The sequence below is a fragment of the Nestor notabilis genome, unplaced genomic scaffold (genome assembly GCF_000696875.1).
Source record: "Nestor notabilis isolate BGI_N333 unplaced genomic scaffold, ASM69687v1 scaffold7982, whole genome shotgun sequence".
NCBI lineage: Eukaryota > Metazoa > Chordata > Aves > Psittaciformes > Psittacidae > Nestor > Nestor notabilis.
Genome location: NW_009916955.1, coordinates 79082 through 93744, shown reverse-complemented (window position 1 = coordinate 93744; position 14663 = coordinate 79082). Strand labels below are relative to the sequence as shown.

Below are 14663 nucleotides of genomic sequence, written 5' to 3'. Positions count from 1 at the left end.
AATGCAATGTTCAGCTTCCAAAGGAAAAATGTTCCTATTCAGGTGAATCATCTAACCCTTCTTAGTCTTGTCTTCAGACATTTAAAGGTTTTGAGCCCAAATTCAGTATATAATGTTTCTTAACATTACAGAAGAAATAACTCATGCTCTAATCTTGAGGAGTTTTTCACAGCTTTTGTAACAGACCTTGGGCTCCCTCTGCCATGGAATCAAGAATTAAACCACCTGTATTTACTCAGGCAGAATTTCCAAAAGACAAGTTCAGACAGTGGAAGTCTTGAAGGCCGAAATGTTGTAGGTGTTGGCCTGAATAGCTAGAAAGCCTGTCAGCTTTTCCACCAGCTCACTGTGCATTTAAGATCAGATTTTATCATTAAACTCTTGTGATTGTCCTTTCAAGTGGTTGGGCCATCTTACATTCTTATAGCAAGAGCTGTGATTCCTATCATCATACCATCTAATACATGCTTCAGTTTTATGCCAGTGAGTTACGTACCATGGAACCACTTCCACTACAGTGAGAGATCCATGTTTCAATAAATGGCTAATGCACAGAAGCATCAAAGCAAGCAGCACTTCCAGATTTACAAATCTTCACTTGTATTTCAGTCACTGCTGAAAAGGATCTTGAAAACGCTCAGCTTGTTCAGATTCTACACAGACTGCTCTCAGATGACAGGAGTGCTCCAGAAATAAAATACAACTCCATGGTGTTGATCTGTGCCCTTATAGGATCTGGTGAGTATTCAGCAGAGGCTGCTTTCTTAAGAGATATATGTATTTAAGTTTAGTTCTCCCTTTTAGCCTGAACATAGATCCTGTGCAACCACACTCGGAGACTGGTTCTCTGTTCACAATGAATGTACACAGAAGAATTCAGTTTACTATGACACTTCGTTTACAGTGTTTATTTATAGTGTCAAGAAAGAGACTCGTAACTCAGTTTTGGATACAAACTGCAGAAACTGAACTCTGGCTTCTTGTCAAACTTCAAATGACAGAAGATAAATTAAAGGCATTTAAAACCATACAGTATCAGGCTCTCTGCAAACATGCAGATAGCAAGAACTTTATTTTCACCTTCAGCTGCAAGTTCCCATAATTGATGGTCAAGTAAAGTTCAGTTGAATCCTAAAAGGAGCCTCCTCACTTGTAGTTTCAAATTCCTATGAGAATAGGAGGGAACAAAGATAGAGGTAATATTTAATGCAAGGACACACATGTACACAAATGGAGGAATCTTCACACATCTAAGAAGAAGAGTCCCTCCCTCAGCAACCCTCCCAGGCTCAGCCCACCAGGCTCAACTGTTCATGGGTGCTTTGAAAGACAAGCAGGCTGTGCTCTAACACACATCAGTGCTGGACACTGTAAACTCTAATCTTTCTGAGCTAACACTCTGCTAAAGGTCAGACTGTTTTGAGGATGGTGTAAGCAGGCTGCAGTTTGATATTGCAGCTTCTTACCTGTGTGTGGGCAAACAAACAAACAAAAAAGCGCACAAACAAAACACCACCAAAACCCCGACAAAACACAAAAGAGCAAGATATCACGGGGAAATCTGAGTTCCAGCTGAGGTTTCCAATGGTGGCTATGTTTCTTTCATTCAGTTCTTTGAGACGTATTTACTCTGTGAAAGGAGAACATATTTCTTTCCATAAAGGCTTCAGAAATTTACAGACAACAAAGACAACAACTGGATTAAGTCAGAAAGGTGGAAACTCAGGGCCTGTCTGCACATGACTTACCAAGTGTGAAGCATTTGAAAGTTCTCTAGAGATGAACAATCCAAGTGAATTAATTATCATGGCCAAGTATGTGCTCTCTCTGTAAACAAAGCTGTTGGGTTTTTTTTCCCCTTAAACAGAGCTCACCATGCCTACTAAGTGTAACTGGTGACCTGTACACCCATTCAAGTGAATGCTGTATTACTGCCGTCTTAAAGGAACAAATACTTGTTTTTAGAGCAGTATATGCATCTCAGTGTACAAGGATTGTGCTCAAAAATTGCTTCAGCTCTCAGCAGGCATTCACTTTAATGCTAAGATACGTAATTCAATTGTTATTCACAACCTTCTTGAGCCATTTTGTGCTTGGGATTATTTGTCCATTTTAAAGGAGAAGCCTTCCTGCAGAGGTTGCCCCTCATCTTCACCATGATGTTCTTGTGTGCATTCCCACTGCTTCCAACTAAAATAATCATCCTCTGAAATTCTACCTGACACTTGCATTTTCCCATCTTTGTCACATGCAAAACTAACAGGTTTTTTGAAGTCAAATACCCATGTGTCTATTCCACCAGAGTAAGGAGCAATCTTATCTTAGGGTTTTTTTTAATATTATCCAACTGGCAAGATTCAGTCTGCCACCACACTATAGGCTTTGGCTAGACATGAGGCATCTTAGGCTGCTCCCAGACTCATGGGGAAGAGACAGCACCTTATCACAGTATGCAGCTGTACAGTTAAAGGCCCAGCACTAGCTGACCCAGTGTTCAGCCCTGCTTCCTGATGGACAGACCTGTATAAAATCGGTGACTACATGAGAGGAGCAGCTGAGCAACCCTGGTATTAACTTTTTTACTATTTTATCCAAGGAGGGGGGCTCAAAGAGCCACATCTGCTCTTTACATGCGAAAATACATCTCTCCCAGTTTTGCCTCTTATTTTCACCACTGTTTCCACAGAGAGCATTTACATGTTTCCATATTCTACTGTAAACACACCTGTGTAGCCATTTTAAAGTAATTGACCCCGGTATAGATCAGTAAAAGACTAGAAATGGTTGCACTGGCTTAATTATTGGTAAGTTTAATTCTCCTGCTGCTGTTACTACCCCTTGTTATGGGTAAGTTTAATTCTCCTGCTGCTGTTACTACCCTTTGTTACAGAGTATCTGGCACCACATTTTAACTTGATATTGCCAACAGCTGTGTGTAACAGTAAATGGGTATCTGTTTATATGTGATTTTTGCCATCTGGAAGTTGCTCTTGCAACTGAGGGAATGGATGGGAAGAAGGAAACATGAGGACAATGGAAAATAGAAACATTTAAATTGTAACGTAAACAATCAGCAAAAGCAGAACATTCATAGCTAGCACAGTCACTTCTGTGCGTGAGGGTCTCCAGGCTCACAGGTAACTAGACATTAAGCAGAACTATTCAGCTACTGCAAAGGACAGTAAATTCCTGAAGTTCAGTTCAATAACATCTGCTTAAACATGATGATATCTCAGAAGGAGAGAGAGAGCAGAAAGTGCTTACACAGCATAACTACCCCAACAGCTTTGCTAATACCACTCTGTACCTGCAGATTCCCAGGGCACAGCAGCATCGGCGTTCCCAACTCTATATGGTAGGGTTTAAACTGCAAAAAACCTGAAAATATGCAAACAAGAAAGTAGGTAGGAAGGAAAACAAATGTCAACATTTGCTATTTAAAAAAGTAGTAAATGTGCATAGCATACAGCACAGCTCTCTGAAACAGATGGTTGGGATTTCTCCTGGAAAGCTCAGGGATTAGGGCCACAGAAGCACCTGGAAAGCAAAAATATGTGTAGGTATTTGTTGCTGAGTGGGAGTTCACTAGAGTGGCTTGAACAGGGCATGAAACAAACCTAGCTACTTTCAGTCTTAACTGTGAGATGTCTGGAGTCCAGGGCTTTGAGAAAACTCGGTACTTCTTAAAAATTGCTCAATTTTATGGGTTGTTTCCAACTTCTCCTTATTAATACAAAGTACAGAGCAATCAGGATCAGAATCATGAAACAGTGTCTCAATAGTTGTTTTGAGGAAAAATGTAAGTACTGTTTACCTATGCACAACACTGGGCTACACACCACATGATGTTTCAGAGCCAAACTATAAGTGGACAGCTAACAGTGACTAAGTGGCGCCACATCCCTCAGAGAACCATCTCACCCACTTCACACCCCAACACAACCAACCAGAGCTGATTTGATAAAAGCAACATAGTGAACCTTTCCAGGCAGGCTCACTTGGTCAGGCTAGTTTAAAGGAATAAATCAGAAAAGTATTTTCACTAGGAATACTTCCTAAGCATCTGCTTTGGAAGGCAATCAGGTGGATTTTCTTAACTTACTCATCTTTACCTGAAATCCATGGAGTTCGTGCGTGCCCCTGGCCCTGCAGTTTTCTCTCCATCCTCAAAAGCAATCCAAAAAAGTAAATAAAAGGATTACGTGTACACACATACTCGTGTGCCTGTGTGTGTACGGGGAGCAGTAGAAGAGTTTCTCACGCTCACCACGCTTTTCTGTTCTGTTGCCCACCTCATACAAAGCGCTGTTTCTTTTACTATTTCTTTTTCCAGAGCCTCTTCAAAAGGAAGTGCAGAGCATGGCGTTTCTAGAAGTCATATCAAAACTCCGCAGCCATGAGAACAAAACTGTTGCCCAGCAGGCCTCACTAACAGAGCAGAGACTTGCTGTAGAAAGCTGAGGAAGGTCTTGTTTCCAATGCATCCCATCACAGATTTCACCTTTGTCCTCTGTCCTGCTGCCGCTCCTGCTGTGTTTTCCACTGTATCACTTGTGCATGCGTGTAACGTTCCCACACAAATTGATGAACTGCTGTAGGTACCCGTCCAAAAAGGTTTCTACAAATTCATAGGTGGTGTTAACATGAACCTGTCCACCTGTAACTGTTCTACTTGTATTCTTGTTGCTTGGGCCACATAATAGAATGTGCATGTTGTAGTCCTATGATGATGTAGAAGTGGTACTACACAATGACTCTTTCCTCACACCCCCTAACTGCATAACAATGTACTACTAAATTAGGGACGATACAAGATGCAGCAAGTCCAGACTAGTGTGCTGACTGTAGGATTAAGCAGTAAACCTAGATCAATTTTTGGTGCTTTGGAGGTTCAGGTTTGAATGCAATGTACTGCTCATTCACTGGTCTTGCCTATTAATGTCAAACTTGTGGTACCTAGAGGTAACAAATAAAAATTTCAGTGCCCTCACTTTATCCTGTGGTTTGTCCTTTTTTTGTAACAACACATGGAAGCTGTGACTGCACCACCGTGCACAGGCGAGGAGCCCTTGTCATTGCTGGCTTCGGCCCCAACACAATCACTGCCTTTCAGCTGAGCGAATACAAAGGAAACTATTCCAACCTCTTTCACTGCATATGCTCACACAGCAGCACTGTGTGGTTTAACAATTGTGTATTTTAACAGGAATACTCTGTACAACCCGAATGCTCTCGAGCTTGCTTGGCATTGGGGTTTTGTTTGTTGGGGTTTTTGTAGATGGGTTTTTAAAGGTGCATCTTGCAGCTTTTCAACAGAACCCTGTCAAGTGATCCTGTTCTCCTGTCCTAGGTAAAGGAGTTGGGAAATGGCCAGTTTAAGCATCTTACCTCATAGCTGCTCTTTTTAGGGTTGTAACATGCCAGCAGGCAAACCAACAGACAACTCTTTGGCAACACAAGGAGCAGTTGGGACAGAAGTTTCCAGCAAGCCTGCACATGTTATTTTTGCCTGTGCAGGGCCATAGTCTAGCTTGATCAAGCCTACAATGCACACAGGTCATAATTTCTGTAACACTTAAAGGCAAATTCATCACTTCCAGTGCCAGCCTCAGAAGTTTCAAGCTCCTTTTTTATCGGCAGAGGTGGCAAACCCAGAGGCCAAGAACCCATGTGATCCCATGCCGCGTGGTTGCAAAAATGCTGCTTTTGACCTTCCCAAATCCATGAAACCACTGGCTGTCCCACCAACAGTGATGGGAAGGTGCCAGTCATGATGGGAAAGGTATTACACAAGCTGGGTATGAAAAGAAGCTTGCCTCAGTTAATTTAAGCTGAGACACTACCAAAACACAGTGGATGCTACAGGAATATTCACATAGCAGAGATTCCATATCCATTTAATTCAGTACCAGAAACACACAGAAAAAGCTTCTAATACCAAACCCTCTTAAAATAAAAAAAAAATAAAAAAAAAAATCAAAAGCCATTTACTTGTAATAGTGCAATGAAGTCACTGATAAGAACACAGAGCTGTGAACACAGACCAGATCCCATGGACATCAGTCTCCAAATACACAGAACCTCTGCACTGATGAACATAATAACCAGCATGTTTACAATCACAGTTCCCAGTGGACCCAGGCAAGCCCAGGTTCTCTCAGGCATGGAAATGATTTTCATTGACTTAAGCAGATCCCAAAATACTTTTGAAAGACCAGTTATCAGAGACTTACCTAGTTCTACAGAGAGACTGTTCTTTTTAACATCAGTATAAACTGCAAGTGCTCACACAAGCTGATAACCAATAAAGTTGTGACACCAACAAAATTCCCCATTTACCTGGTTGTCTGGAGTCAGGCTAAGCATTAGCCGTATCCTTATTATCAAATTTTTATTAGGGATACCACTGTTGCAGCAAGCACAGAGGCCAACACCGATATCCCACTTTCAGATGGTCTCCCTGGATGGACTATCAAGTGAATATTGTATTTCTAGATAAAAGCTGTGCTAAGCCTATACACAGAAGGAAAGCCTGCTCAAGGGCAAAGATGGGCATTTCTCACAGTAAGAGGACGTAATTGAAGAGACTATGCCTATCCACACAAATGCTGTGCCATTGCAGGACACACTGCAGTCTGCACATCACTTCTAAGTAACTAGTAAATCATTTATCCTCCGAGCCTCTTAGTAAGAGGAACAGGATCTAAGGACATTACAATTGTATGCATTTCACTACTGTAGTCAACTGAATCAATACTGCCGACAACAGTTCTGATTAGATGCTTAGCAGATGGATTATATCTAAGCAAATCTTGACATCTGCTGTTCAGACTATTTTTATGATGGTGATGCAAGTCGTCAGGCCTTTTCATTAGTCTACTGCTACAGCAAACCAAGCTAAAGTGATCACTGCTGCCACACTGCAGGTAGGTAGCACTTCCCTGGTGTGTTACACTTGTCTGCACCTGTACGGTTTCTGCAAGACCTAACAACACACCAGTCAGGCAGATAAACAGCATACATATGTTTTTACATTTCACAGTGTGGAAATACAAGGCAAAGTTTCACTTTGGGTAAGGCACAAACCACAGCAATATAGACCTTGGATCCAGAGGACCCATTGGCCAATTGAGACAAGACCCAGAAAAGGTCATTTGTTTGAGAACCCCTAGAAATGGAAACTAGCCACAGCTTCAAGAAACAGTACATAAGCCTGCTAAGAGTTTGACAGAATGCAGGTAGCCACTCTAGTCTCCCCCCCTCCATCATGGCAATGGCTATTGATGTGTCACATCTCTTGCACATTACAAAGATTTAGGCAATGCCCTTGACTTTGCTTCTTTTTGGTTGACTTTCATTTTCCCCTCACCTCCCCTCCTGCCATCCCCAGGGCCTCCACATTTGCATTCTTATTTTGCCAAGTCATTTCCACACATTCAGATAAACGTATATGCCCGAAATATGCAAAAGGCTTTGGACTTCAATTTGGATACAGAGATGTGCTTTTAAATCACAGTGGTGTTTTGTGGACAAAACTGTAGTTTTGAGATAGTGGATTAGCTTGCTCTACAGTTTTTGAAATACTGGGGGAAAAAGGAGGGTTCCTCCTCCTCTGGCTAAACAACCCCAAGACATCATTACCTATTTTTACCTGCACCATACAGTAAGTCAGCTCTCATTACTTCTGCTTAAGGACATGTTGCACTTAGAAAAGTGCAACATCTCCCTTTATAAAAGCTTAAGTCATGAAATCCCCTCAGTGCTGCTCCCTGCAAAGCAGCAACTTCTGAACACTTCAGGGTCACCAGAATGATAATGGGAAAGCTCCAACAGTTGTATAATGGGAAAGCTCCAACAGTTGTACCAACCAGCAGCTGCAGCACTCAGGAACACCAACAACCTGTCAGAGAAAAGCAAAGTGTGTTCATTAGCCAGAGACTTCAACAACAGCTGAGAGTAGGTATGGGATCTTCTCACCTGGGGATGTACTCCTCATGTATTAGCTTATTATTCATTTAAGGGCAGCCACTGGCACCGCGATAATGTGTTTTATGACTTAATCAGAACACAGTATTTTATGCTGTATATGAGAGACTTGAGGATTTATTTCCCCTATTAGTCTGGGGGAGAGCAGGCAGGAGGTCTCCTCCTGGAGGAACTTTGCATGAATGTATCTTTGCACCATTAATGTTAAGCACTACCACCAAGAGTACACATTAACAACATCATATTTCACGCAATTTTATTTATAAAATTGTAATTATCTAACAAATTGCATATAAAATGATTTACTTCAAGTAAATACAGAATACTGCACAACTATTAAAACTATTGTATTGTCCATCATAAGTGTATTAAAACATTCCTAAAAAATGTCTCTATTAAAAAACAAAACCCAAAGAACACAAGTAGCATGATCAAGACCACTTTCAATAGCTTAAAATGAATTACCAGAAAGTTGCATTAACTTCCTAAGTAGACTCCAGTTACATCCATTGAGATCAGCATGTGATACAACACCACGGTCTAATGCTAACGATGACAAGTAATACATTATGCACCTGATCTATGCTTTTCTCCTAGACTGAAGGTAACCAGTCCAAAATCAGAAAACTAAAGCTCAAGTCAAACTCTACCGGGCATGCAGTTCTGTTATAGCAATACTTTCAATCAGTAAGTGTAGTTGGCTTTTACAATCAATTTTACAACTCATAAAAAAGGAACACAAGAGAATACATTCGTATAAAAAGGAATGATACACAAAGGGTAAATATTGACACCTGGCTGTACACCTCAGGATGAACCAGAGAGAGTGATTCAGTTGGAACTAATGTGGAATATACATATCAGAGACAGATGTGAGTATCAAAACCAAATCACAATCTCCCCATTACTCAAGGTAGTTCCAGGCCCATCTCTACTCTGTATACAGCATGAACATGAACATGCATACAGATGGATCTTTTTATTAACACATCTATATTGTCAAAACACAAAAGACAGCTAGCAGTGCTACCTGGGTGGACGCTAGGAGTCACAACACTTATTTTTATACTGCATGTTAAGGGAGACAAATTATTTTTTATTTTCAAGTGGCAAGATTTGGTATGTAACAGATCCAGCAGGGTAGCTTAATTTTGTTTGCTTTAGACAGTTTCATGACCAATTACAGGTATCTGAAAAAGCTTCAGAGAGAAGACAAAAATGGGAGGGAGAACTGGAACCTTCAATGGTGCTTGACACCTGTTTAGATCTAATCCCCTTCCTAGGTATTTGCAGAACTGCCATTTCAACATACCCAAAAGGCACACACCACAAGAAGGGAAACAGAAATTCACATGAGAGTTTCTCTTGTAATCAACATTGTTAATCAGAATCGGTTTTACCAAGGGCATGTCTAAGGTAGCAAAATCACAGATTAGCATCAGGATAGTTCTTATAGCACCATGTTTAGTCCTGCCGCAAGTGATGGCAACCTCCCATAACTGGTAGGGGGTGCCGACTCTGACCCTCCATTTTACAGTCTAATGCTGTTCTACTGCCAAGTAGCAAACAGAAAAGGCAAGGGAGGTCCTGCTGCTAACCAGAGCGCAGGAGGCTGGCGAGGGCTTCACTTCCCTAGGATGCACGCTGCACGCTGGCTGGGCGGACACTAGAGGGCAGGCGATGAAAGCACTGCCGCCTCACCTCCAGGGCCAGGTTTAGCCTCAGCGACCACTCGCTTTTCTTCAGCGAACTCTCAAGGTGGACACCTTTCGTATCCATCATAAACACTTTTAGGGTGAAAAGCAGTCATGTGCAAGAATCACTTAATCTGCATGCTACTATTTACATTTCGAACACTATTTACACACCAGAACTACAATTAGCATCTCAAAGGGGAGAGAGGGTGGCGTTCAGCACAGAGTACACTTTAGCAAGCATCTCTGCAGCTTCAGACTCCAAGGGGCACAATCAAAATTATGGGTTTTAAAGCAAAGATATCCTACTGCTACTGAAACAAATACACAGAGACAAATCAAACATTTGTCCATTTGACTATTTGATTTTTAAAAAAGAAAAAAAGAAAAAAAAAAAAAAGATCAAAGGCCTGTGAATATGGAGAGCATTTAGAAAGCAGAGGAGCAAGGACTGTGATACCCTTTGGCAGGGCTCAGTGGGGAGTTTGAAAATGGCTTAAAAGCCAGGGATACTGCTGAATCTACCAGACCTCTCATTAGCAATGCCACCATCCCATACAAATCGCCCAGCAAACAGCTATTTCATACTCCACAAAGGCCTCGCAGCAAATTTCTGAACAACTACTGTGCATTGAAGATAATTAGACCGACCTCCAAACACTAATCTACCCCAGCACCACACCAGGCAGAAATTGCCAAGAAGTCATACTGCCTACTGTATCTTATTGCTTTAGAAAATGAGCCCACGTAGCTAGCAGTTGTGCTTTAGTTGCAGCTCACCTGAAGTATTCACAAAAGTTCCTGGAAGAAAGCTTGCTTGCATTTGGCAGGCTCTGACAATAATAGAGTGATTCCCAAGTCCTCCCACAAACTTCCCAAACTGGACACCTAAGGTGCTGAGTACCTGCTGATGGGGCATTTCTAGGACATCTTACCCAATCTGTAGACAAAAAATGTGGGATTTAAATGTGCAATATAGACAGCTAATCCTGAAACATTCAGTATGCAACCATCAAACAACTGCAAAAATGAGGAAATAAGAGCATCTCTTGGGAGCAGGGAAGGGGGAAGTATCAGCATCTGCAGCAATAAATCAAGCTCTAGAAAAATAAGTTATTTAGTGGTTTTTATGAGAACAGTCATTCTGGGACTCAGCAGAAGTGTTGCACATTTGTGTGTGAGAACAAGGTTTGCTCACCTCAGAGCATTTACCTTCCTATCAGTCTGACACTGCCAACACCACATCCAGCAGACTGGAACTCAGAGAACAGCGTGACAAGATAGAGGGCCGGTACAGTAAAACTGCAGAAATTCAAGTAGAAAAATTGTTTTCAGAAGCCCACAGCAGCAACAGCAGTGCTCAAGACCAGTGGCAACAAGCAATGTCTCTGTACTGTAGGCTTTTTTTCCTTTTTCTCCAAACCAAAGCACTGGGTCACAATCAAGGCTCTGAGGTGGATGGGTTAGTTCCTCAACCACACTTCCCTGATTTCTCCCCACGCCATTTTGCCTCAGTGCAGCAACACTGGTGCTGATAACCAGTCTGCCCTGCTGCTATCAGGCAAAATGGTGAGTCCCTCTGGGGGGAAACAAACACCAGTAACTCCTCAAGTTAGGAGTGGCTAAGAAAAACATAACACTGCGGCAAGGTGGAACCAACTTTATTAAGGACAGTGATTTATAATTGCTTTCAAAGGCTTAAAAATAATAAAATAAAAAATTACTGAGTCATAACTGGCCTTTAACAGCAGACACCAAAGGATATGGAGGCTGCCTGATTCAGAACCAGTCAGTGGGAGTTAACCAGAAGAAGATGAGGTAATGCTCAAAGACAGGAGGACAACAGGACTGTCTGAGGAGCATTGGTGTGCCTACCACCAGCATTCAGAAGGGAAAATACTACAGGCAACTAAAGCACAGAAAGGCAAAATGTGCAAGGGTACATATACTATCATGGTTTAATAGTCATAGGACCTGAAAGGACCTTAATAGGTCATCAGACCAGCCTTCTATCCATCCCCCAGAATAGGGAAGCTTTGAAAGCAATGCATTCATCTCCTCTACTCCACACACTTCATTTTAGAAAACTCATCTCAGAAATACGCTAAGCTCTTACAAAGAGGTGCTACACACTCTTTGCCACCACCTGATGAAAGCAGGAAGCCAAGACCTCACAGCTTTCAGGATTGGTTCTGCAGAAACTGAGAAAGGTCGTACAACAAGATATATTAATACAAAGTGCAATAAAACTACCCAAGCCATGGTTAGCTTTGTAAGTTCACTATTAGTGAAGAAGAACAAATCAAAAACTTTACATGAAGTCTGATCTAATTCTTCTTCCACCATTTGTGCTTTATTCCAAATTCTACTCTCTTTTGTCCAATTCAAAGAATCTGTCTTGGCTGATTTTAATACACACTTTACTTTAAAACTTTGATTCCACTGTTTCAAGAAAGCTTTTTGTTGCATTTAGAGCAACAAAGGGAGACATATCTCCATAGCAAGGATTTGTTCACAGGCAGTAAGCATTTACTCTGTCAAAAGGTGTTCTCTCCAACTTCCAAGGAAATGGGTATGATCTTTCCATAATCACATGCATTTTACCAGTAAGCTTGGAATAGACTGTACTAAAACAAATGCACATATTTAAAGCACTGGAGTGTCACAGATTCTTACTCCACAGCTCATGCAAGTAAAAAGAGTTAAAGAAAAAAGAAAAATGAAAGACCAAAGCCTCAGCTACGAACAGACCAAAAAAGAAGTTTTGCACAAGTATATCAAAGCACTAATATTAGTGAGATCCCTAAATACATTAGGTTACACTAAATTCCAGAGAAACAAAAGATTTAGCCATCTCAAATACATATGTTTTCATTTTTTTAAGTTAATATATCATTCATTCTTTGAATAATATTACTCACTTGGACCCAACATCCACACTTCTTTCATACATTTATACAGTTATATTCCATCCTTGCCTTAAGAGACTGATGTCCTAAGGTATGGCAGCAACCAAAGGCTCTTCAACCCTTGTTTGTCAAATATAAACCCCCTCTCCCTTCATACAGGGGTGGAGAAGGAAGAAAGATGTCAATAAAATTAGGCAATTCTCCCTGTGAGCTTGCTGATTCCAACCTCAAAGTACTACAGGGAGATGGTTGGAAGCTTGTGTAAAAAAAAAAAAAGTTTCCCTTGTTTTAAAAACAATCTCTTTTACTGTACAATAGATGCATAGAAAGTTGCTTCCTGCTTGATGGGTTTACGCCTGTAGCTATGTTTAGCTGTGAAAACCAGATTGTTCCTTTACAGAGTGGTGAAGAGAGAGACCATCTCAGGAATATTTGGCAGCTATCGAAGAGCTCATGACACGAAGAATAAACAGCATATCCACAGACTACAACGATGCAAATCTGTCCCACTGAATACACCAATTTTAAAAAAGTGTCCACTTGTTACTCAGGATCAAGAATACAGTAGAGATTCACGGCTCAAGAGCTTTCAAACTGGTGGTTTAAAAGAAAAAGAACTGTCAGTGAGCTGCAGATTTTAAATAGCCCACTCTTCTCTTCCCCACCCCAAAGAATCATGAGTTCACTGCAATATCAGGAACTTATACTTGAGACTACTTGGGAGAGAAGACTTCCCTGTCACCCATGTCCATACAGCCTGGTGTCGGAGCGACACACTGGAGGTTTCAGAGGGTTTCAGTTGTCCAGTGTCTTCTTGTGGTTACTTCAGCAGTTTTACCAGCTGGCTCTGACAGCCTCAATGTCACTAACCAAATTCTGGGCTAAGCATATCCCAAATATCTGGAAGAAACAACAGTTTATTCATTTGGAGCATTGGACAGCTCTTCACACAGGCAACACTCCCTAGGTTTTATAGAACTTTGATATGAAAACAAGCAACAGAAAGTTAGAACTCAGATTAAGAGTAAGTGTTGGAAGAAGGAAGAGAATTGAAAAAAAAAAAATAATCCTGTGCCGCTGGGCTCTGGGAAATTAAACAGTTCTAGACTTGCTTCACAAAAGCAACTGTAAAGGCTTTTTGCTGCTCATTTAAGCACCATCAGAAATAGTAGGCCTGTACAGGCTTAAAAATCCCTACATAAACTTTATCTAACACAGAGCATTAATTTTGACCTGCAGACAGTTGAAACAGAGAAAATGCATCCCTACAAAGAAATACTCCTTAACACACAGAAAGCTTCATACATTTAGCTCCCTTCACTAAAACCTATGGACATTATATTTCTATCTATCTATATATAGAGAGAGAATATATATATTTCTACAAACAGTGCAACTATTTCTAGTTCTCTTATACAGTTCTCCCTTTTGTGTTCAATTTATCTGTTATTCTTCTGTGTAACTCATTACATAGAACATGCTGTTTACCTGCAGTAATGCTATCCCAATGAATATACCAGCAACTATGGTAAGATTGTCTTGCAACCATTTCTCAAATTGAGGGACACAACCTTTAGTGTAGATAACAATCTGCTGATCAACTTCCTGCCAAGAAGAGGAGCAAAGGAAACATAATTACATTCAACTATCCCATCAGTAGAAAAACCTGCTCTTGCAAGAGCTATTCAGCTCCTTAAGGTCCCAAAACTTACTGGTTTTTGCCTTGCATCATAGCCACACTGAGTGTTAATAACATCTTCCTAGAAGAGAGAGACAAACAGAAGAGAGGCGATCAGTGAAGTGTATCCCAAATGCCATTTCCTAGCTCCCAGAGTTCTTCCTGTGTGTAATAAGACAAACACACTAATGTTGGTCACCATATTGCTGTTTAAAAACTCCTTCCCTCTTCCACTCAGTGCTAGTAATTATTTGCAACAAACAAAAGTACGTGGGCAAAAAATATTTTCAGCTCTTAGGGCAGCAAGCTTAAAGGCCCTCCACCGGGGTGAATTCCATGTTTCAGATGCAAGCATTCAGAAGTCAAAGTAAAGGGATTTGGGGACATCTATTTTAA

The 14663-nt window shown here is 41.0% G+C and overlaps 2 protein-coding genes across 2 annotated transcripts in view; one reads left to right on the top strand and one right to left on the bottom strand.

Annotated features, from left to right (window-relative positions):
• RAP1GDS1 (RAP1, GTP-GDP dissociation stimulator 1) overlaps positions 1–4995 on the top strand; it is a gene marked incomplete at its 5' end in the record, with an annotated part of 63711 nt that extends 58716 nt beyond the window's left edge. The window contains 2 exons of the mRNA XM_010024846.1: positions 610–738; positions 4334–4995. Of these exons, the coding sequence (XP_010023148.1) occupies positions 610–738; positions 4334–4461 (257 nt within the window). The remainder of the gene's footprint in view (positions 1–609; positions 739–4333) is intronic.
• An 8198-nt stretch (positions 4996–13193) lies between these two features.
• Positions 13194–14663, bottom strand: part of TSPAN5 (tetraspanin 5) — an 80550-nt gene continuing 79080 nt past the window's right edge. Inside the window, exons 6-8 of the mRNA XM_010024845.1 lie at positions 14302–14349; positions 14078–14194; positions 13194–13489 (exon numbers count right to left, since the gene is read on the bottom strand). Coding sequence (XP_010023147.1) covers positions 13424–13489; positions 14078–14194; positions 14302–14349 — 231 coding nt within the window. The 3' untranslated portion in view covers positions 13194–13423. The remainder of the gene's footprint in view (positions 13490–14077; positions 14195–14301; positions 14350–14663) is intronic.